Below are 21,796 nucleotides of genomic sequence, written 5' to 3' on the forward strand. Positions count from 1 at the left end.
GGTAGGGCTGAGTAGGGCTTGGATGGGGCTAGGGTAGGGCTGAGGTGGGGCTAGGGTAGGGCTGAGGTGGGACTAGGGTAGGGCTGAGGTGGGGCTAGGGTAGGGCTGAGGTGGGACTAGGGTAGGGGAGCCAGGGTAGGGCTGAGGTGGAGCCAGGGTAGGGCTGGAGTGGAGCCAGGGTAGGGCTGAGTAGGGCTGAGGTGGGGCTATGGTAGGGCTGAGGTGGGGCTAAGGTAGGGCTGAGGTGGGGCTAAGGTAGGGCTGAGGTGGGGCTAAGGTAGGGCTGGGGTGGGACTAGGGTAGGGCTGGGGTGGGGCTAGGGTAGGGCTGAGTAGGGCTGAGTAGGGCTGGGGTGGAGCCAGGGAAGGGCTGGAGTGGAGCCAGGGTAGGGCTGAGGTGGGGCTAGGGTAGGGCTGAGGTGGGGCTAGGGTAGGGCTGAGGTGGGGCTAGGGTAGGGCTGGGGTGGGACTAGGGTAGGGCTGGGGTGGGGCTAGGGTAGGGCTGAGTAGGGCTGAGTAGGGCTGGGGTGGAGCCAGGGAAGGGCTGGAGTGGAGCCAGGGTAGGGCTGAGGTGGGGCTAGGGTAGGGCTGAGGTGGGGCTAGGGTAGGGCTGAGTAGGGCTGAGGTGGGGCTAGGGTAGGGCTGAGGTGGGGCTAGGGTAGGGCTGGAGTGGGGCTGTGGTAGGGCTGGGGTAGGGCTGTGGTAGGGCAGAGATGGGGTTGGTGTGGGACTGGAGGTGGAGGTGGAACTGGGGTGGGACTGGGGGTGAAATGGGAAGGTATAGGGTAGGACTGAGGGTGGGACTCAGGGGTAAGGGGTGGGGCTGGGAGGGGGCTTCAGTGGGCTTGGGGGGGAGCTGGAGGCAGGGCTGGGATAGGACTGAGGGTGGAGCTGGAGGCGGGGCTGAGGAGGGAGCTTGGGTGGAGTTCAAGGCAGAGCATGGTGGTAGTAGGCTGCAACAAGGACCAGGACTGGGGATAACTACCCCAAGGAGTCACCTTCCTATTGCAACCTGTCTAAATGGAATGAGCTACAGATGTCTGTTTCAGGCACCTGAACACATATATATGGTCACATATATCTGCTCAGGCCTCTTTGAGGTGCCATGTCTCCAGCTTACAGCTCACACATGGATTATCTGTCACCCAAACACCAGCAACCTGTTTTAGATTTGATCTCACCTTTTTGAAAGACACTGATAGCCTTCATTTTATCCTTTAAATACAAATGGGAAAGTTAGGGGTGGAGGGGAGACAGAGAGAAAGGGGGGCAGTTTCACTTGAAAGTTTTTACTGGAACATAGAAATGGTTCAGCAGTTAAAGGGCTTGCTGCCTTGGGGTTCAGCTCCCTAGAGTACAGGTCAATGTCCGGTAGACATGGTGGCACACCTTGTAATTCCACCCTCAGAGGTGGAGATGGATCCCTAAAGCAAGCTGTCTAGTAAGATAGACTATACAGAGCTTTGGGTTAGACTGAGAGAGCCTGCCTCAAAAGAATAAGGTGGGAAGATTCTTGACATTGTCTTCAGGCCTCCCATGCATTCACTGTGTGTGCATGGGCACCCACATACACGCAAACACAAAGACACACATGTAGGCACATCACCCACACACACACACGTGAAAAGAACGTGTAAAAAACAATAATGTTGATTGAAAATGTTTAATTCATAAGGCACACAGTTGGTGATCATTTTAATATCTAACAGAACAAAATTAACAGGACTAACACCCTAACTTCTACCCATTAACCAAGTATGAACGCCACTTTGTAAAAGCAGGATCTAGAAACTAACTCCTAAAGAGGCACGAAATAATGTGGGCCGCGGTGACAAGGGCTAGACACGACTCTTTCCTGTGACAAAGAAACCGACTGCTGGGCTGAAGCCAGAGCTTCTAAGAAACAGAGAAATGAAGCAGCTTCCATATTGGACTTTGTGTCCTTACAAGACATTCTCCACCCAGTCCTGGATCTTACTGCTTTAAGGCATCCAAACAAATCGTCCACTGAGCAGACTATGTACGAGGATTCCAGCGCCCACCGTACTTCTCAGCCAAGGCTACAAGAGACGCTTCCTGTAGGACCCGTGACTGTGGAGGGACAAACTTGAGAAGTCTTGCAGAGTATCTAAGCAACCTCACATCCCTGCCTGGGCTGCAGCCAAGCAGCCTGCCCGCGGGCCTCGCTATGAGGTAAGGTGGCCACGGGGATGACAGAGGGAACGCCACAGTAGACGAAACACTCCTCCGCTCCTCGTTAAAGGACCGTTTTTCAAAATTGCTCAAGAGTTGGACTTTCTGGGTTTTATTCTGGAATTTAGTTTTCCTACTTGGCTTCAGAATGAGACAGAAAGTAGTCATGGATGAGCTAGCCTCAACCACATCCTCCTCACTAAAGAACTGCCATGAGCAAAAATCATAGGCTCACATGACATCAGACAGGAAGATTCTCCAAGCTGCCACTGACTGGAAGAGCTCCTGTGAAGACACAGTTCCTCGGGAGAAGAGAGAAGAGAAGGAACCAGGAAGGAAGCTAGAACAAAGGGCACAGGGGAACCCTCTTCCCCACACCTCTCCTGGACTCAGAGGCCACAGAATCTTCAGGGCAAGAGAGGACACCCTGGTCCCATCACCCTAGTTCCGGCTGTCCCTTGGCTCTGCAGGGAAAGAGAGGACACCCTGGTCCCATCATCCTAATTCTGGCTGTCCCTTGGCTCTCAGGTGGACCTACAGTCCTTGTGTCGCTCGGAAGGGACAATTTCTTTGCTTTAAGTCTCCTGTGATGACCACCAAGGCATCAAGAGGCCCCCTCATCAACCTGCTACAAATGCCGCACCACGAATGAATGAAATTATGTGATGTGCATGTATATGTGTGTGCGTGCACACACACAGGCATACATGAAAGACTGAAAATTCTAGAAATATTCACCAATTTGTTATCAGAAGTTATATAGCGTAAGTTTTAGGTGATTTTTACTTTCTTCTTCATATCCTTTAACACGGTTCTAAAGTATTATAAATATGAAACACCCTCTCATTATAAGCAAATATGTAAGAAGAGAAGACCAAGCTATCTATGTGATTATCAAAACTATGAAGGAAAGACTAACTTCTTTAAAATGGAGGAGGCGGAAGTCAATGCCACTGTGCTTTGAAACAGAGCACAAAACAGATCGCCCTAAGCTTGGATTACAAGAGAACTGAATCTCAAAGGCATACATTAGCATAGCTGAGCCGGAGGAATGAGCAGGCAAATGGCAAAGCCAGGCATCCTGCAGTGGCATTTTGCAGAAGCTGTTTCTGGGAAGATGCAGAGAAGGTTCTCCAGGAAGCCTCGCTCACTCATCTGAGAAAAAGACAGGAAGCAACCCAACATCATTTCATCCTTCTGGCTGCATCTGAATACGCGTGCTCAATTTCCTGGTCAGCTGGACACGTGTTAGTGAACTCATCCCGGGCGTAGGCGTTGTTTAAGTACCTCCAAATGCCAGTCATTTCGGAAGGAAACTCAAAATCTCTGTATTTCTTGGCCACAATCTGAAAATCAAGAGGAAATAATGAGGAAAGGGGAAAGGCAACTCCCTAGGTCAGGTCAGACAATCCCATCCCTTGAAGCTGCATAGCCTGGAGCCTGGCTGCATTCTGTGACCATTTAGGCTGCCCGTGGTGGCACTTAAACATTGCTAGGACACCTGGGAACAGGCAAGGTGACAGAGGTACAGGACTCAAATGTAATCACTCCATGACAGAATCTAGACTCAGGAGACAAACCTCTGATCGTGTCTGTGAGGGACTTTCTAGATTGAGTCAATTGAGGTAGAAAGATCAAGCCAAACTGTAGAAGACAAGATTCCATGGGCTGGAGGCCTGGGTTGCATTATAAGGCATAGGGAGCTGAGTGCCAGCGCCCACCACACTCTGTGCCCTAACGGCTGATTCAGTGTGGCCAGCAGCCTCACCCTTCCCACCTCCATGCCCTCCCTGCCGGGATGGCATCACCCTCATCACACTATAAACCAAAATAAACCTTCCTCCTTTAAGCTTCTTTTGCCAGGGATTTTGTCAAAATAAAATAATGATAATAGTAATAATAATAATGATAATAATAATAATAACTAATCTAAGATCCTGAAGTCCTGCCCACCAAGATAACAGAAATGACCCTTGGAATCCACCACGTGTGTGGGCCACAGGCCAGTGGCTTTCTCGCTGTGCCTGTGGAAAGGCCATGGTAGGGTATCCGCTACTGTGTCATGTGGGGCCTGAAGGCATATGACAGATCTTCATCTTGGACCACACCAGGATCTTTGAATCAACCGTGTTTCCTCCTAGCTGCTTGCTGTGGCCTCCAGCAACCCCTAACATCTGTGTACAGTATTTCTGCAGAAGGCCGTCACTCTGCCCTAAGCAGATTGCTCGACCATGAGCCTACCAAGCGCAAAGGACTTATGCATGAACACAATAGCGTGACCTCATCACCATGGAGATGGTGAAAGCGAAAAGAATAGTCAGAGTGGGTGGATGTTCTAAGAAATCAGCAGTGTGAGATGCTTTCCTGGTCAGGAGAGGGCCAGATGGGGGCAACGTTGAGGACAACGTCCAGCGGTGAGGGAGGGATGTGTATGACTTCGCTAGTGTCCTGCACCGGAAAACCTGAGAACAGTAAGCCATTCCATCATAGTCCCAGGAATCTAAAGTCAAGGAATCTAAAGTCAAGATGTCACCGTGGCTATGTTTCCACTGAAGGTTCCGAGTTAGAATCTGTCTCAGGTCCATTTAGTTTCTTTGCAGCTCTTGTCTGTGGAAGGACAGCTAAGTCTTTGCATGCCATCTTATGGTGTTTGGGTGTCCTGTCTTAAATCCCAGTTAGCAAGGACAGCATCAAGTCATATTGGAGTCAAGTCCAGCCTTCTCTACTGTACCTTCAACTTAACTCATTGCAACTGCAAAGACCCACATGTCACATGAGCCCCATCCTGGGGTAGTAGTGATTAGGACTGGGAAATACGTGCTTGGGGAGGGAGAAACACAGTTCCATCTGCCACAGATATCCAGAGCTACAATGGCCATTTCTGCTGTGTCACCTCCCTCTCCACTGTCCCTGGGATGCTGGGATGAACATCACTGGAGACTCAGCACAAATCAGATCTTAGCATTCACTTATCAGACTGTGAAGCCAGCAGCATTGGTACAGTGTGGCGGCAAATTAGGACCAAGGAACCTCTAGAACGCCTCTGGCATGGCGTTGCGTTCTTCACCTGCATGCAGACTTCAGGATGCTCATGGCAAGGGTGCTCATTTCTGTGGTTGACACCTGCTTTGCTTCTGACCTTGCTGAAAAGTCTTACCCAAGAGTCTCAGGCAAGTTAAGCAAGTGCTCCACCACTGAGCCCGGCTCTCTCTGTTTGGAGACGGGGCCTTATTAACTCATCCAGGCAGGCCTCAGCATCACTCTGTAACCCAATAGGGTTGAGCTGGCCATCTGCTCCCAGCAGGCTCACAGGCAGCTTGTAGGACAGGCCAGCACCATCAGGCCTGGATATTTTAATATTATGATATCGAGAATATTTGCTGAATGCCTGCCAGTCACACATGGACTATTGCTTTTATAATTTCTCTTTCTGTGTGTACATCTCCATGTGACTGTGAACCTACATATGATGGCATACAAGTTTTAAAATTTAACTACATTTTAAATTTATTTTAGAATTTACTTTTTGAAATTATATGTATGTATATATGTATGTGTGTATGTATGTATGCATGCATGCATCTATGTGGAGGCTGTGCATGTGAGTCCAGATGCCTGTGACAGCCATAAGAGAGTGTTGGATCCCATGGACCTAGAATCACAGGCAGCTGTAAGCTGCCTGACGTGGGTGCTGAACTCAGGCCCTCTAGAAGATCAGCCAGTGTGCCTGTCCTCTGATCCATCCCTCCTGCCCCACCTCATTGTATTAAAGACATATTTCTGATGTATGTGTGCACACGTACGTGCAGATGCCTCTGGATGCCAGAAGAGGGTATTCCAGCCCCTGCCGCTGGAGTCACAGGTGGTTGCCAGGTGCGGGAACCACACTCAAGGCTTCTGCCAGGAGCACAAGGGTCTAACTGCTGAGCCATCACCCCAATCCCCCTTCCTCTACCTCATTTTTGAGACAAGATCTCTTGTTGAGCCTGGAACTTGAAGATGTGACTGTCTAGCCAGTGACCCCATGATCCTCTTGCCTCTACTTTCCCACGCTAGGATTAAAAGCAGACACCGCGATGCCTGGCATTGTCTTGTTTTACGTGTGTTCTAGGGATCAAACTCAGGTCCTCGTGTTTGAACTGCAAGCTTTGTACCGACTGAGCCACCTCCCGCCCACATGCCCTGTGATACTCTGCTTGCTGTGTGTGCATGCTCGTTCACACACGCATTCCCTTTCAGCAGCTCCGAGGCCGTGGGTAATTCTGTCTGGGTCCCCTAATAGTATCTATCAAGTTTGGCTCCTGGTGTTGACAAAGGAAGGGTGTTTTCCTCTCCACTTCTTTCTGGCTCTTCTCCTTTACCCCCTCCTCCACCTGTGCCTGGGACAACATCCAGGTTTCCCACATCCTGACTTTGCTCTGCCCCTGAAGTTGCTGTTTGGTCTCTGTGCTAGCGTCAGCTTGGGTTCCCCACTGAAAAGGCTGCAACTCCAAGTGAAGACACTCATGGGAAGAATTTGTCCCCTCCTATTGAATTTCCAGCTTCTGACTCTTTTTATAAATTTATTTTATTTTTAATTAAAATATGATTCTCTCTCTCTCTCTCTCTCTCTCTCTCTCTCTCTCTCTCTCTGCCTTTGAGGCCTGTGTTCACCAAATAAATAAGAACAGGGAAACCAAGGAGGAGAAGGCAAAGCCTTGTGTGTTGGGTATGTGTTGTTGTTAGGTCTCTCCAAGCCCGAGTCTCTCTGTCTCACTCTTCTGTGATAGTGTCCTCTGAGAATATCTGTGCTCTAAGTTGGGGCAAGACGGCTTCCCTCTTTCTTAAGAGCCTTCTCCAATACACACCTTATCTGTCTCGGATTCTTATTCTCATGACCATTTGAGTGTTTCATCATAGAGCAATTTCACTGCTCAGGAGTGCTTATTTTGCTAAGGCCAGTGTCTGGGTGGATAATAGCTGGGATATAAAACTCTTTCATAATCCACCAGACAGCCTCCCTTTCCTCTCCAGAGGCAATGCCAGTTTTCTAATTTTTGATGTCATGAAGACACTCGAGGCCATTGTGAATCTCTTCCCCGCTGTAAATGCTTCTACTGTTTATCTGTGTCATCACTGCTATTATCGAGTGTGATCGTCTGGCTGCCTGCTGTGCTTTGAGTGCAATCCTTAAAGGGTCACATGTTGGAACTTGGGTCTCAGTGGGACAATATGTGATGGAACCTTCAAGAAGCAGGACTTTAGAGGACACCATTGGGGAAACGCCTTCAGGAAAGACTGAAGTGGTTCTCAAAGGACTCTGGTTAATTCTGTGGGGAAGTCTACTCTACATGAGCAAGTCTGGATGCTTCCTCTCTCACATATGCTCACTTCCTCTCTCATCATATGGTCACTTCCTGTCTCACCATATGGTCACTTTCTCTCTCATATATGGTCACTTCCTGTCTCACATATGCTCACTTCCGCTCTCACCATATGGTCACTTCCTGTCTCACATATGCTCACTTCCTCTCTCACCATATGGTCACTTCCTCTCTCACATATGCTCACTTCCTCTCTCACCATATGGTCACTTCCTGTCTCAGGCATGATCACTTCCTGTCTCAGCTGTGGCCATCTCTCACACACACTTACACTGGGAAGCCATCAGGTGCCCACCAGCGCTGACCCATGCTCTTGAAGCAGGCTTTTCTGCATGTCCCTGCTGCAAATGCTTTGCCGCAGCACTGGAAAAGGGACAGGGATGGTGCAGGTCTCAACGGCGTCCTTTCTCCTACAGAAGCTAGTCAAGTGCCAAACGTGTCTCTGGCTGATGGTTCTGGGAATGTCTTTCCTAAACATGGCATGACTTCGAAAGCAACGTTAGGGTTGAGGAGACCCAACTACACAGTGAGACCCTGTCTCTCAGGCTGAGGAAACCGAACTACATGGTGAGACCCTGTCTTTCAGGCTGAGGAGACCCAACCACACAGTGAGACCCTGTCCTTGATCCTTTCCCTCTCCTCTCCTCTCCTCTCCTCTCCTCTCCTCTCCTCTCCTCTCCTCTCCTCTCTTCTCCTCTCCTCTCTTCTCCTCTTCTCCCTCTCCTCCTTCTCTTTTCCTCTCCCTCCCTCCCCTTCTCTCTCCTCTCCTCTCTTCTCCCTCTCCTCTTCTTTTTCTCCCCCTTTCTCTCTCTCCTTCCTTTTCTCCATCTTCTCCCATTCTGAACATAAACATCTGGGACCTGTCTATTTGATTTGAGGTGATTTTTTTTTCAGGCCCAGCCTCATCATTTTCTCCACTTCCATCATCTCTAGCTCTACAGTGGCCCCGTGCAGATCCTGCCTTGTATCTAGTCATGGTTTTCTGAGGCAGACACACTGGAGCTACCATTTGCTTAGAGAGTATGTGGGAGAATAAGAGAGTGAGAGCAAGCTCAGTATTCATGCTTGGGAAACTCTGGCCTTATCCTGCTTCAGGGACATGTTACAGCTAGAGTTAGGGCTGAAGGTGGGGGTTAGCATCAGAGTTAAAGTTCACGTTAGAATAAGGGCGCTCTTTTCTTTACTGTTCGGCAGCCACAAAACATGCCAGTCCTTTCTCTCCTTCTGTCCCATGTCCCTCCAGGATACCCCAGTCGGGGAGGAGCTGGGCACAGGCTGAAAGGACATCATCTCCGCGGAATCCTCCAGGGCTGTCTCTTTAGAGATTTAACCCAAAAGCGTTCTCTCTACTCTTCCCTCACTGCCAGCACATGCCCACCCTGTAGGCAAAGATCTCTGATATTTCAGGACCAAAGTATTTACTTCTAAAGAACTCTGGATGGGTGTTGGTGGCGCACACCTTTAATCCCAGCACTTAGGAGGCAGAGGCAGGTGGATCTCTGTGAGTTTAAGGCCAGCCTGGTCTACAGGACAGCCAGGGCAATACAGAGAAACTCTATCTCAAAGAAAAAAAAACAATAATAAACTCAAATTTGAAGATCAAGGACAATTTTCTTGGGGTGTAAAGGAAAAAAATGCATGTATAAGAGCCCTGTCTCTAAACTTTCCTTTCATTTGTGGTTGGCCTGTCATTCTTCTGTAGTCTTGTGGAAGATGAGCCAGTTCTATTTTTAATATCATTTTCAGTGGGTTTCAGGAAGGGAAATAAATTATAAATCTCTCCACTCTCGCGTTTTACCATAATTCCCTTGGTCTGACTCTCATTTCCTTCAGAAGTACTCTGTCCTGGAAGATCATTAAATAGCCGAGCGTTGTAAGTGCTAAATGGCTTTGAAGGCTTTGTTCCTTAGTCCTGTGTTAGCACCATGACTGCCCTAGGCCCCCACCCCCACTCCCAACCCTGCAGCTCACCGTTCCACAGTTTACATACATGTGTGTCTAAATGTTAGTGCTGAACAGGCCAGAGGAAGGTGTTGGATGCCCTGAGCTGGAGTTACAGGTGGCTGTGGCTGTCTATATATGAGTGCTGGGAACCAAACTCTGGTCCTCGGCAAGAGCAGCAAGTGCTTCTAACCACAGCATCTCCATCTCTCCACCCACCTCTTTTTTATATGAATAAATCACATTGTTATTAGTGCTGTGTGGCTCTGATATTTCTCATGTTCTTTACTGTGTTTTAGATATTCAACATTTTTATAACGAAGGCTTGGTCCCCAACTGGTGGTGATAGCATCACCAATTGGTTAATTATAGTGGATTAGGTAATAGGAAGTGGAGTCTAGGTCACTGATCTTGTGCTCTCCGGGTCCCCCATCTTAGGATCTCTGGTCCTCCCTCTTGTGCCCTCTGGTCCTCCCTCTTGTGCCCTCTGGTCCTCCCTCTTGTGCCCTCTGGTCCTCCCTCTTGTGCTCTCTGGTCCTCCCTCTTGTGCCCTCCGGTCCTCCCTCTTGTGCCCTCCGGTCCTCCCTCTTGTGCCCTCTGGTCCTCCCTCTTGTGCTCTCTGATAATTCCTGTTGTGCTCTCCGGTCCTCCCTCTTGTGCTCTCCAGGTTCTCCCTCTTGTGCTCTCTGGTCCTCCCTCTTGTGCTCTCCAGGTCCTCCCTCTTGTGCTCTCTGGTCCTCCCTCTTGTGCTCTCTGGTCCTCCCTCTTGTGCTCTCTGGTCCTCCCTCTTACGCTCTCTGGCCTCCACACAGTGAGCTGCTTCCCTGAACCACATTGTTCTCCACGGGCCTGACATTAAGAGAGCCAGCTGATCACGACTGTCCCTCTGAGATCACAGGCCTAAGGAAACCTCTCTGCTCTTACATCAGTTTTCTCAAGCATTTTGTCAGAGCAACGATAATTCCTTCTTCACCCTGCACTTACCTGTGATGCTATATCATTCCCAGCAAATGAATGACATAAAAAAAAAAAAAAAACAAACACAGTGGCATACTCATTGGAAAATGACTTCCCGGTTTAGGTTTTGGAGAGTTGAGAAGCTTTTGTTAGACTTTGGGTGTTGGGACCTTAACGAGGCTACTAACGAAAACATTCACTTAAAGGACTGCTAATGTCCATCTCAAGTAGACCTCCCTGAAGCCCAACATGGAAGAGAGGAGGAAAAGCCAAGGCTGGGAGAGAGTGCAGAAAGACGGTGCTCAGGAAGAGAAAGGCGTTATGACGTGGAGTGGCCACGACTGACAGGCAGCCAGTATGGACGCTTGGAACCGGACAGGCGATTTCTCCAGGCAATCACACACGAACTTGGAACATGGCGTTGACTTGTATTCCCTGTGTTCCCTGTGCCCACCCCTGCCCTCCTGCTCCTGCTCCTGCTCTGGACCTAGCGAGAATTTCATAATAATCAAGATCTCCCAGTGCAAGTCACGGGCTTCTTCTTTGGACATCTGAGGCTCACACACCTAGTGGTGTGGGCCATGGTGATAGCCACTGACACCTGCACGTGACAGAGAGGGGACGAGAGAGAAGGGACTCAGAAGTCTGGGAATCACCACGGTTGCCACTACAAGTTCTGATTTACTAGGTCAGGTGACCTATCAGAACAGAAATGAAAAAAATTTAAAATAAAACCCTCAAACAATTCTAATTGTGTATGACCATTGACTTTTGTACCTGCCTAAGAAGACAGGGTACCCGCTACAGAAGAGGCCAAGTCAAGCAGCTATTGGCTGCTCTTAGCAGTGGAAGGCTGCTAGTAACTGGCAGGACACCCCCAGAACAACGTTGATCCCTGCAATTGTCAAGAACACATCATCCTCAGACTTCATACGGTAAAAGGCAAGGAAGACCTGAGTGTCCTTGAGCTGTTTCTTCTTCCTTATGCCTAGAACATCAGGGAGAACATGGGTCAGGAGCACCTTCACAGGTCTGTCACAAGAACACCTGGAGTTCATGGCTCTGTGTGCCTAAGCACTGCAACTCAGCCACCTTGAACCGAAACGGCTAGTTTTAAGTTCACGTCTGTGTTCCAGGCCCCAGCAAGTCAGAACAAAGGTCCACAAAGCCCGCTTCATGCACTCAGCACAGGTGTCAGGAGGAGAGACAAACCTTAATGATGTGGAGCTTGGGTAGGAGGTTACAGTCGGCCAGCGTGAGCTCGTCCCCATCTAGAAACTTCCTTCGGGAAACGGTGACATCCTCTGTGCTGTCGGCGTCTATTTCATCTGGCAGCGGGCTGTTCAAGTAGTTGTCCAGCTTCTGTAGGGCCCGTAGCAGGTTCTTTTCATAAACTGAAACGCAAAGGCAGGAGATGCCTGAGATGGATGGGCCATGCAAGCGGCTGCATGTGTATGGTCTACCCTTAGGAGAGAGCTGGGTCCACTTTCTGAGCAGCAAGAAGACCAGAAGGACACAGACACAACAGAACTTGGTCTCCCTGTTCCATCTCCACACCTGTGCTGCTTCTAGGACTGGTCTGTGTTTTTTAAGAAGATATTTTAATTTTATTTTGTATTTATTTGTATCTCTGTTTGTACCATGTGTATGGGTGCTCTCAGAGGCCAGAAGAGGGTTTCCGGTGCCCTGGATCTGGGGTTGCAGGTCATTGTGAGCCACCTAGTACAGTGACGAGGAGCTAAGCTCCAGTCTTCCACAAGAACAGAGTGTGCTCTTAACTGTTAAGCCATCCCTCCGAACCAAACTCGGCTGCTCCTCTAAATATTGATGAGACGCCTATGTCGGGGTAGTGAGTGACAGAGGCACAGTTCCACACTGCAGGTAGGAAAAGCCAGACATTGAAATGTCTCCCCCTAATAGTGTTATATTTTGGATTCCCAACCATTAGAAACAGTCTCTCCAAAGTTACATGCAAAGTTAAAGGTGGGGGCATTTCCTTGTTTCCAGACTTCCATCTGTACTCTCTGTGAAATGAACCAGATGCCCAGGGTCTCTCCAGCAGTCCTGTGGAAGACCATGTGGAAACAGAACCCAGAACAGGAATACTTACTCTCGTTTGCATCCTTCTTGGTGTTTTTAATAAATGCTGAGAATTTGGCAAAAACATCATTTCCTGCTGAGTTGGATTCAGGATGTTGGGTTCCCAGCTTAGGGTACCTTGAAGAGTTGGAGGGTCACAGACAGACAAAGGCTGGTTAGGAGAATGCAGTGGAGGAAAACGTCTTTCTCTGGGCAGATATTAAAATGACAAGCTTCCCTGGACTGGTTTAGTAAACAATGAATCTCAAAGTTGAGTAAAATACATGATTTGGGAGAACTATGTTGTATCACGCTCTGGCAAGACAAATTCTAGGACACGGGTCAACCAGCTGTTCCTGACCTAATTCCCTCCCTGTTCTAGGAAAGGTGTTTGACTGGAGGGTTTCTGAAGGGTCCACACTCTTGTGTAGCAGACACAAGGTACAGTTATCCCACACAGCAATAACGCCTCCTCCCTGGCCGCTGCCATACTGTCCTAACTGCCAAGCCAGGGGCACAAAAAGGGAAGCTGTGATGGCTAGTTCTAAGTGTCAGCTTGCCACAATCTAGAATCACCTGCGAGAACAGCCTCAGCTGAGGGACCATCTAGATCAGATTGGCCTGTGGGTTTGACTTGGCTGTTAATTGATACAAGAAGATCCAGTCCACTGTGGGAGGCACCATTCCCTAGGTAGGAGGTCCTGAGCTATGTAGGGCAGGGATAATAGTAGCAAGTTTCAGGTACTAGCATGCATTTCTCTCTGCTCTTGGTTGTGAATGCCATGTGGCTGGCTTACATCCTACCCTGCAAACACGGACAGCAACTTTGGAGCTCTGAGAAAAAAAAGGCCTTTTCTTCCCCTAAGTTGTTTTTGTCAGGGTGTTTTCTTCACAGCAACAGGAATGAAACCAGACAAGAAGCAGACTCCATCTCGACTCAAGGTAGCTAATCTGGCTGCTCCCTCTGGCGTCTGTGCATGACCACAGAGAAAAGCACCAACAAAGTTGTGAGTATCAGTTCTAGGAGGCCTACCTTGGGGGAACTAACTTCTCCTCTAAGAACTCCTCAATCTTATTCACGTCGGTCTTGACTTCACCATCAAAAGTCATGAAAGGAGGGTTCGTCCCGGGAGCCAGGTTCTGAAGGTCTGCAGGCTTCCTAGGTAGGAGGGAAGAGTGGTCTACATGGATGGTCTTGGGCATTCGGAGTCATGGCCAAGGCTTAGTCATGCCCTCACCATTTAAGAGACACAGCCCAGAGGAAAGAAGATGAGTGGGGAAAATGCATAGCTCAATAAAAACAATAAAAAAGAGACACAACCATTCAGAATTTCAAAGTGGTCCCTGAATTAATAAGGTGGCTTCCTGGAAATCAGAGCCTAGAAGGAATTAACAAATGATGGGTGGGCTCACCCCGCTGGACCCCCTTTCTGGCTGCAGAGGTGGGAAAGTTAGCTCTCCAGTTCTGTCAACCAGGAACAGTGCTCAGGCAAGCTCCTGGGAGTCACACAGCCTCTGGGCAACAGGAAAAGAAAGCTCTCCCTGGCCCCCAACCCCTACTCCTTCCTGCAGCCCCTGAGTCCTATGTAAACCCTACCACTTGGCTAGTGCTCAGTCTTTATTCCAGGCTTATGACTAAGGATAAACCTGCCATTATATGCCAATGGTTCCTAGCAGCATACATGTGCATGAGTGTGTGTATGTGCATATGTGTGTGTGTGCATACGCATGCATATTTGTGTGTATGTGTGTGCATACATGAGCATGTGTGTGTGCATGAGTGTGTGTATGTGTGTGTATATACATGAGTGCAGGAGTGTGCGTGTGTATGTGTGTGTGTGTGTGTATGCATGAAAGGGTATGTTGCTGCACAAAGGGAATTAGGACCAACTATTTCAACAAAACCAAAGCCCATCTCACCTTTTCAAGTCCACTGTCGTCACATTGAATATCACACCCTTTAGCCAGAGGATCATGAAGAGACGCTGAGAAAACGGGCAGTTTCCAATGCTCTCGCCATCATAACCAGCCTGAGAGTGGGAAAAAAAAGAGATCTTTATTTGACCAAACCTCACAATGAAAGGTGTCAGCAGTCACAGAGGACACAAGTTATTGCGGATTTTCATCAATGGTCATGTTACTATACATAGCCTTCTGAGGCCATCTAACTCAGGGTCTACAAGAGGTTAGAAACGGGTGTGGTACGGGGGATGTGCACACACACACGTATACATACAAACACATACACACACACTAAATGGAAACAAAATGGGGATTGGGGCTAGAGAGATGGTTTAGTGGTTAAGAGCACTGGCTACTCTTACAGAGAGTACCTGGGTTCAGTTCCCAGCAGGCACATGGTAGCTCACAACCATCTGTAACTCCAGTTCCAGGCAATCAGACTCCCTCTACTGGCCCTCATGGACACTGCATGTACATAGTCCATATACATGCAGACAGGTATACACATAAAAATAAATAAATCTTATTTTAAAAAATTTGTCCAAAAAAGTCTGGGACCTAGTAGATGGTAACAAAGTCATGGAGAACTTTGCTCTGGGAATGTATTCAGACTGGTCTTTAGGAGTGATTCTCATGAGAGTAAGATGTTATTTAAAAGACAAAAAAAAATTGGTGCCAGACCATACCAGCTTCTTGTGTTTGGCCGTTTCTTATTTGCTTGTTTTGAGACAGAACCTCATGTCACTCAGGCTGCTCTCAGGTTCATCCATAACTGAAGATGACCTTAAATTCTTGCTCCTGCAACCTCCGCCCTCCAGGGCTAGGATTATAGGCATGCACCACCGCACCCACCCTTGACTTCCTGTCTTACTACGCAATCACTTCTGCACCCCTGCCCTGCAATGCTGCCCACTGTCAGACTCTCACCAAAGCTGGGCAGAAGCCAATGTCATGCTTGTGAGTCCCTAGCACTGCGAAGTAAATCTTTATTCTGTCTCCAAGCTCAGGTATTTGGGTATAGCAACAGAAGATAGATTAATGTGCCTCGCTAGAATTCATGACCATGCACTTACTCTTTAACGACAAGAACATGACCACATTCCATGCGTGCGGTCTGTTTCTGCCAACTATAGTGTCCTAACAAAACTGAGAAGGAAGGACTGCTGTGCAGAGGAAAGGCATGGGCAGAAAGTCAGTAGCTTGTTTGTACCATGAAGAAAAGAAAGAAAAAATGGCTCAAAAAAAACAAGAAAAGGCCAAGAGCACTCTAAGGCGAGTCACCTGGAGGGGCTATCAATGGCAAAACAGGGAGCAGACAAGCTGGGTGTGGTGGCCAACACCTTTAACCCCAGCACTTGGGAGGCAGAGACAGGCAGAGCTGAGTTCGAGGCCAGCCTGGTCTACAAAGAGAGTTCCAGTACATCCAGGACTACACAGAGAAACCCTGTCTCAAAAAAAATAAATAGTAAGCTAACACCCACGAATGGATATTCCTATTCCTGCTGGAGCAGAAATGGTGGCAGTTCAGCTTCTGAATGTTCCAGCCACCCAAGCTGCCTCGGACTGCTGCATCTGAGTCCCCTACGCTCCATGACTGGGTTCTATAACTGCCCCCCCCCCCCAGCCCAGGCCTCCCTTCCTGCAGCCGACATTGGTTTTCTGCCTAGAAGGCAAGGATCTGGAAACTCCCCCGGTAGAGTCAGTGACATCTTTTTAATGGTCCAGTGGCTGACAAGGGCGACAGCCCTCCAGCATTCTTTACAATCCCTGTCATATGACCCTGGAAGACTGCACTACCTCAGCCCCCTGAAGACACACCTGTAGGGACCCCCACCCCCCCTGAGGACACACCTGCAGGGACCCCCACCCCCCTGAGGACACCTGCAGGGACTCAACCACCCCGAGGACACACCTGCAGCAACCCCACCACCTGTCACCCTGCTCTCCTTCTCGCTCTGTTCTGAAGCCCACAGATGAGCTGCAGAGACTCCCCAGCCCTGGTGCCTGGAAGACTGCCCTCCACTCTTACCTGCTGCAGGTTTGGGCACAGTTGGACCAGCAGAGGAGGACGAGGGAGAGGAGAGCAAGCACAGGGATGTGCAGTCTGACCAGCCCTGACTTGCTCGCCCAATTTAAGCCTCCTATATTTATAATAGCTCCACTGAGCACAATAACATCTGGAGGTTCCATGGAGTGAGGTGATGGTTTTGTCTCTTGCCCCTCGGGCCTGGTGACAGCTCACTGTGAATGGGGCAAAACCCTGCTGAGTCCTGGACCCCCGTTCTGTAGTGTGTCTGAAGTTCACGTGATAATGTGTCCCATCTGTGAAGCCTCGCTGCCCCTCACTGTCTCCCACGGCAACACCTGGAGAATCGGGTTACACAGGCGGCCTGCCCTGCTGTCTTTCTGGTGCTCCCGTGTTTGCCCTAGGAACGGTCCTCGCCATTTCCTCAACCCCAGCCGCTGCTGCCTCTGGTGGGAATAAGGGTCCAGGAACAGGACATTTCTAAAAGCATAATAACTACTTTTATCATTCAACTCCTTAAGAACTTTGGGGTTAATGATCATAGAGATAGTTCAGTTGCTAAATGCTTGCTATGCATGCATGAGTTTAATCCCCAGAACCCATGTAAAAGGAAGCCATAGTGGCCCACGCTCCAAGGCGATGGAGACAGAGAGATACACATGGGGATCATTGCAAGCTCCAGGGACAACGAGGGCTCCTGCTTGGAAAAACCAAGGTGGACAACAACTGAAACAGACACCAACAGTAAACTTTGTTTTCCATGGGTGTTCACACATGTGCATACTTACACATGCATGTACACACACATACATACAAAACAACAAAAAACTCTTAAACCCCCTCAAGCTTAGCAGGCTCCATCTCAGATTTGCAGGGGCTGAAACACCCAGTCTGAAGGCGAGCCAGTGGTCCTGGCAACCACAAAGCTCATGGTGCAAAGAAGACGTGTTTAACTCCCCATGCTCCCTCCCTGTGGCCTTGACACTGAGTTATCCCAACCCAGAAGAACCTATAAACCGAAGGCTGCCAGGCATCTTAGCTAGCTGCCCAAACTGCCAATAAAACAGCATTTACATACCCAGCATTGCCTCATCTTAAATTGCTCTAAAACTTTCTTTCTAGCTCAGTCTGCTGCAAATGAGGGGGTTACGGGAACATGGTGGGAGGGACAGGGACGCCTTGCTTAATTTTATTACTTTAATGCGCTTCGGCGCTAGGAGGTGCCAGCAAAAATGAAGGCGAAGATGCGCCATCTCCGTGGTCCATTATTGGGCAATAATGGGAGTGGATCGCCTCGCTTGTATCATTAACCCGACAAGATGATGGGATAAATACATATATATTCGAGTGAATAACTGACACTGTCCCATAATTGGGAGGCTCTATCACACAGAGTTTTATTTCCCAATGTTGGTAATTCTCTCTAGCTAATTGCACTCTGGGCTGAGATTTCTCAGCAGGGTTCTCAGCCTGCAGGGGACGTTTTTGTAGGTCCACATTTCTGATTAAATCAAATTAAGCAGCTTGAGAAATTGGAGTGGGTTTTTTTTTTTTTCGTTTTCAGCAAAGACTCAGACACTGAAAAGCCAGAGCAGCCTCATGTTTGCCTTTTGGGGGGCACTTTGGGGGCATCTTAGATGGCAGGTCTTGGAGCCGATCAGGCACACTTCTGGCCTGTTCTCAGAAGCTGCCTTTGCGAATGGTGTCTGCCCTGGTCTTGGGGATGCAATAACTGCTGGTCCCTGGCCTGTGCCTACTCAGGGGAACCCATGGTGTGGGCCGGCGCTAGCCAGCAATGCAGCAGAAACAGATCCTCTCTGTCCCAGAACCTCCAAACACCAGAGCCTGCCCCACCAATCCATCACTCTCTCTTCGCCCAGAACTTGTGGAAAGAATTGCTTGCGACCACTAAGCTTTTCTCTTTTAAGCGAACGACCTCTGACGCCCTAGAGGAGAGGATCTCAGCCTTCCTAATGCTGCGACCCTGAACCACAGCTCCTCATGTTGTGCTGACGCCAACCATAAATTGTTTCGTTGCTACTTCATAACTGTGATTTTGCTATTGTTATGAATCATAATGCAATATGCATTATGCAGGCTATCTGATATGCAAACCCCACAGGGGTTGCGAGAACCACTGACCTGGAAGCCACCCTGCCGCTTTCCACCGTGGTGACAGCTGCTGCTTTCAGAGGACCCAGTGAACTTCCCGACGCTGGTCTTACGGGTGACAACCCTCAAGCAATCTTGGTGGCTCCCAGCACAGCGCCCTCTCCCTGCTTCACATGCGGAAGATCATATACCCCCAGTTTACGCTTTCAACTATTTGGTTCTACCTCGTTTCTAGACATTTCTACATGAATCTAAATGTCAAGCAAGTCCTTTAATATAAGCACAATTTTTCTACTCCTACAGAATACAGTGAAAAACAATTTGGGGTATTGAGGAGAGATGAGGAAACAATGAGGTGATGTCTCCATTGTTCTTTTTCTGATGCCCGGATGCAGCATGAAGAGAGAGGAGACATATGCACACGGGGTGCGCGAAGTCTCCTGGTGCTTACATGGGTTAGTGAGGGGCTCGGAGTGAGGTAGGGGGATCGGAGAGGAAATATGGCCCCTCTGCAGGGTTCTGAAGAGCGACAGTAAGAAGCGATGGCTGTTGTACCCAGTGTACAAGGGGGACTTTAGGCTAAATAGAGACAGTGGGTGCTCAGAACAGGTAATAATCAGAGGTAAGCTTGATTTGGGAGATCAGAGCCATCTCAGAGGGTACTGAGGGAGAAAAGCAGCTAGAACTGGCTGCCATTGTTGGGTTTCTGCTGCTGTCATGGAATCCCGAAAGTTGAGTAATGAATGTCAAATAAAAATCATTTCTCATAGACCTGGAGGCTGAGCAGGCCGGTATTGAGGGCCCAAACCCAGCTGAGGGCCTCTTACTACATCAAATCATGGGAGATAGCGTGATTCCTGCTGAGGGCATTCTGATTACATCAGAATATGGGGGACAGCATCACCCCAGCTCAGGGCCTTCTGATTACATCAGAATATGGGGGACAGCATCGCCCCAGCTCAGGGCTTCTGATTACATCAGAATATGGGGGACAGCATCGCCCCAGTTCAGGGCTTCTGATTACATCAGAATATGGGGGACAGCATCGCCCCAGCTCAGGGCTTCTGATTACATCAGAATATGGGGGACAGCATTGCCACTGTTCAGGGCTTCTGATTACATCAGAATATGGGGGACAGCATTGCCACTGTTCAGGGCCTTCTGACTACATATGAACATGGAGGACAGTATCACTCATGAGGTCAAAAGAGACAGAGCACATGAGCATGGATCCTATCTGAATCCCACTGTGTCTCTACTCCGCAGAACATTAAAAGCAAGATGGTTCCAACCTGGGTGGGGACCCTTCAGAACACATGGGGACTGTCCCGCTGGGCCTTTCAGGGAGGCCTTAGGTCTCTCGAGAGCCAGGAACCTTCCTGTCCCTGGTGCCGGTCGTTCTCACACGTGTTAGCAGTTGCCAGCAAAGAGGAACCCTCAACAGTGACTGGACAAGACTAGTTGCAGTGACTTTATTGGCCCAGTGCACCCCAGGGGAGCACCCTGCTCCTGCTGTGTCAATAGTTATGAATTTCTGGGCCTGTGTAAAACCCACACATGTTCACTGCAAAGAAATGAAACACACTGAGTCATCTACCACAGGAAAGAGACTAGGAGGTGGAAGAGGAAGGCGGCAAGAGACCTAAGTGACGGTCAAAAGCGTCTTCCCAGTCACCTCAGCCCCAGGCTCCTGGTGCAAAGGTGAGGGCCTATGCTGCAGTGTTGGAATCTGAGACATGTTGATTGTTCTACGATTCTGAAAAAAAGGGACAATACTCAACCTGATCCTAATTTCCTTATTTCTAGTTCTCTTTCTCTCTCTCTCTCTCTCTCTCTCTCTCTCTCTCTCTCTCTGACAGGAGTTGACACTGGATGTCTTCCTTAGTGGCTTTCCCAAATTAGTATCTTGACACAGACAAGGTCTCTCACTAAGCCCCTGGGATCTGTCTGTCCCCATCCCACAGTGCTGAAGTTTCAGATGGTACCCGGGTTTTTACATGGGTTCTGGGTTCCGAACTCAGGCCCTCATGGTTGCAGAGCAAGCATTTACCCGCTGAGCAATCTGTCTCCCTAGCCTGACATTTCCATGTCTATGCAATGCCAAGTTTCTCTGAAACATGATCAAAAGGAACAGGAAGAGGTAATGGAGCTGGGGGAGCAAAAGACGTTAGCCCAACTGCTGGACAACTGCGCAGCCGCAGCCAACCCGTTGAAAGATGTTAGCCCTACTGCTGAACAACTGCGCAGCCGCAGTCAACCCGTTTGTTCTCCCAGAGCCTCATTTCGGCCTCTTAAAAACAAAGATTTGGTCTGGGCTCACGGGTCAGGATGTAAAGAGTTTGCTTTGGAAGCACAAAGACCGGAGTTTGATCCTCTAGACCCCACATATTCTAAAAGCAAGGCATGATGGCGCATGCTTGTAATCCCAGGGCTGCGAAGTGCAGACAAAAAGGTCCCTGGGACTCCCTGGCAGGCCAGAACGCCTGCTTGGAAAGTTCCAGACCAATGAGAGATTCTGAACAAACAAGGGCAGCACCTGCGGTTCCAGCTGAGGTAGCTCTGGCTTCCACACGTGTGCGTACACGCGTTCACATGTACTCACCTCGTGTGTGTGTGTGTGTGTGTGTGTGTGTGTGCGCGCGCGCGCACGCGCGGGAGGCAGGGATAAAATCACTGATATGTTAAGCATCTCGCGGGCCCAGTAAAGGGAGCTATTATTGTCATTATCAGCGGCAGCATCGCTGCTCTCCCAAACCTGGGCCCAGAACAGACAATTATGGAATTTAGGGTACTTTGTAACAAGCCTCAATTAGCGTGATTTTCATGCCAGCCCACGTCCTCCTTAGGGAAACGGATTTTTCTCTCTCTCTCAACAAGTCACCCATCCCAGACCTTCTCTAAAGAAAAATCCAAATGTCCTCAGTAGAAAAAAAAAAAGTAAATCCTCAGTCAGGAAGCAGAGAAGTGGGACTCCAGGCTGGTACTCCAGTCAGAGAGCCACAGGGTCCAGTAAGGACACGTGCAGAGCCGTGCACACCTGGACCATGGCCCGGCTGACGAGCCGGAGGGGAGATGTGACACCATGCTCAGCAAAGGTTTGTCCATGTCCTGACTTGGGTTAGTACCAGGGCAACCCAAGCAGGGGTCAGCTCACCCGGTTTGCC

At 49.2% G+C, this 21,796-nt stretch overlaps 1 protein-coding gene across 2 annotated transcripts in view; it reads right to left on the bottom strand.

The window, feature by feature from the left end:
* Window positions 1-1,659: 1,659 nt before the first annotated feature.
* Window positions 1,660-21,796, bottom strand: part of Clic6 (chloride intracellular channel 6) — a 41,913-nt gene continuing 21,776 nt past the window's right edge. Inside the window, exons 2-6 of one of the 2 annotated variants that reach the window (XM_041673163.1) lie at window positions 14,453-14,562; window positions 13,566-13,691; window positions 12,564-12,670; window positions 11,666-11,847; window positions 1,660-3,538 (exon numbers count right to left, since the gene is read on the bottom strand). In XM_041673163.1, the coding sequence (XP_041529097.1) occupies window positions 3,377-3,538; window positions 11,666-11,847; window positions 12,564-12,670; window positions 13,566-13,691; window positions 14,453-14,562 (687 nt within the window). In that variant the 3' untranslated portion in view covers window positions 1,660-3,376. The remainder of the gene's footprint in view (window positions 3,539-11,665; window positions 11,848-12,563; window positions 12,671-13,565; window positions 13,692-14,452; window positions 14,563-21,796) is intronic. The other variant, XM_041673165.1, reaches the window with a different exon arrangement.

This window comes from Microtus oregoni, unplaced genomic scaffold (genome assembly GCF_018167655.1).
Source record: "Microtus oregoni isolate MIOR12 unplaced genomic scaffold, Mior012 000023F_ref0000262, whole genome shotgun sequence".
Lineage (NCBI taxonomy): Eukaryota > Metazoa > Chordata > Mammalia > Rodentia > Cricetidae > Microtus > Microtus oregoni.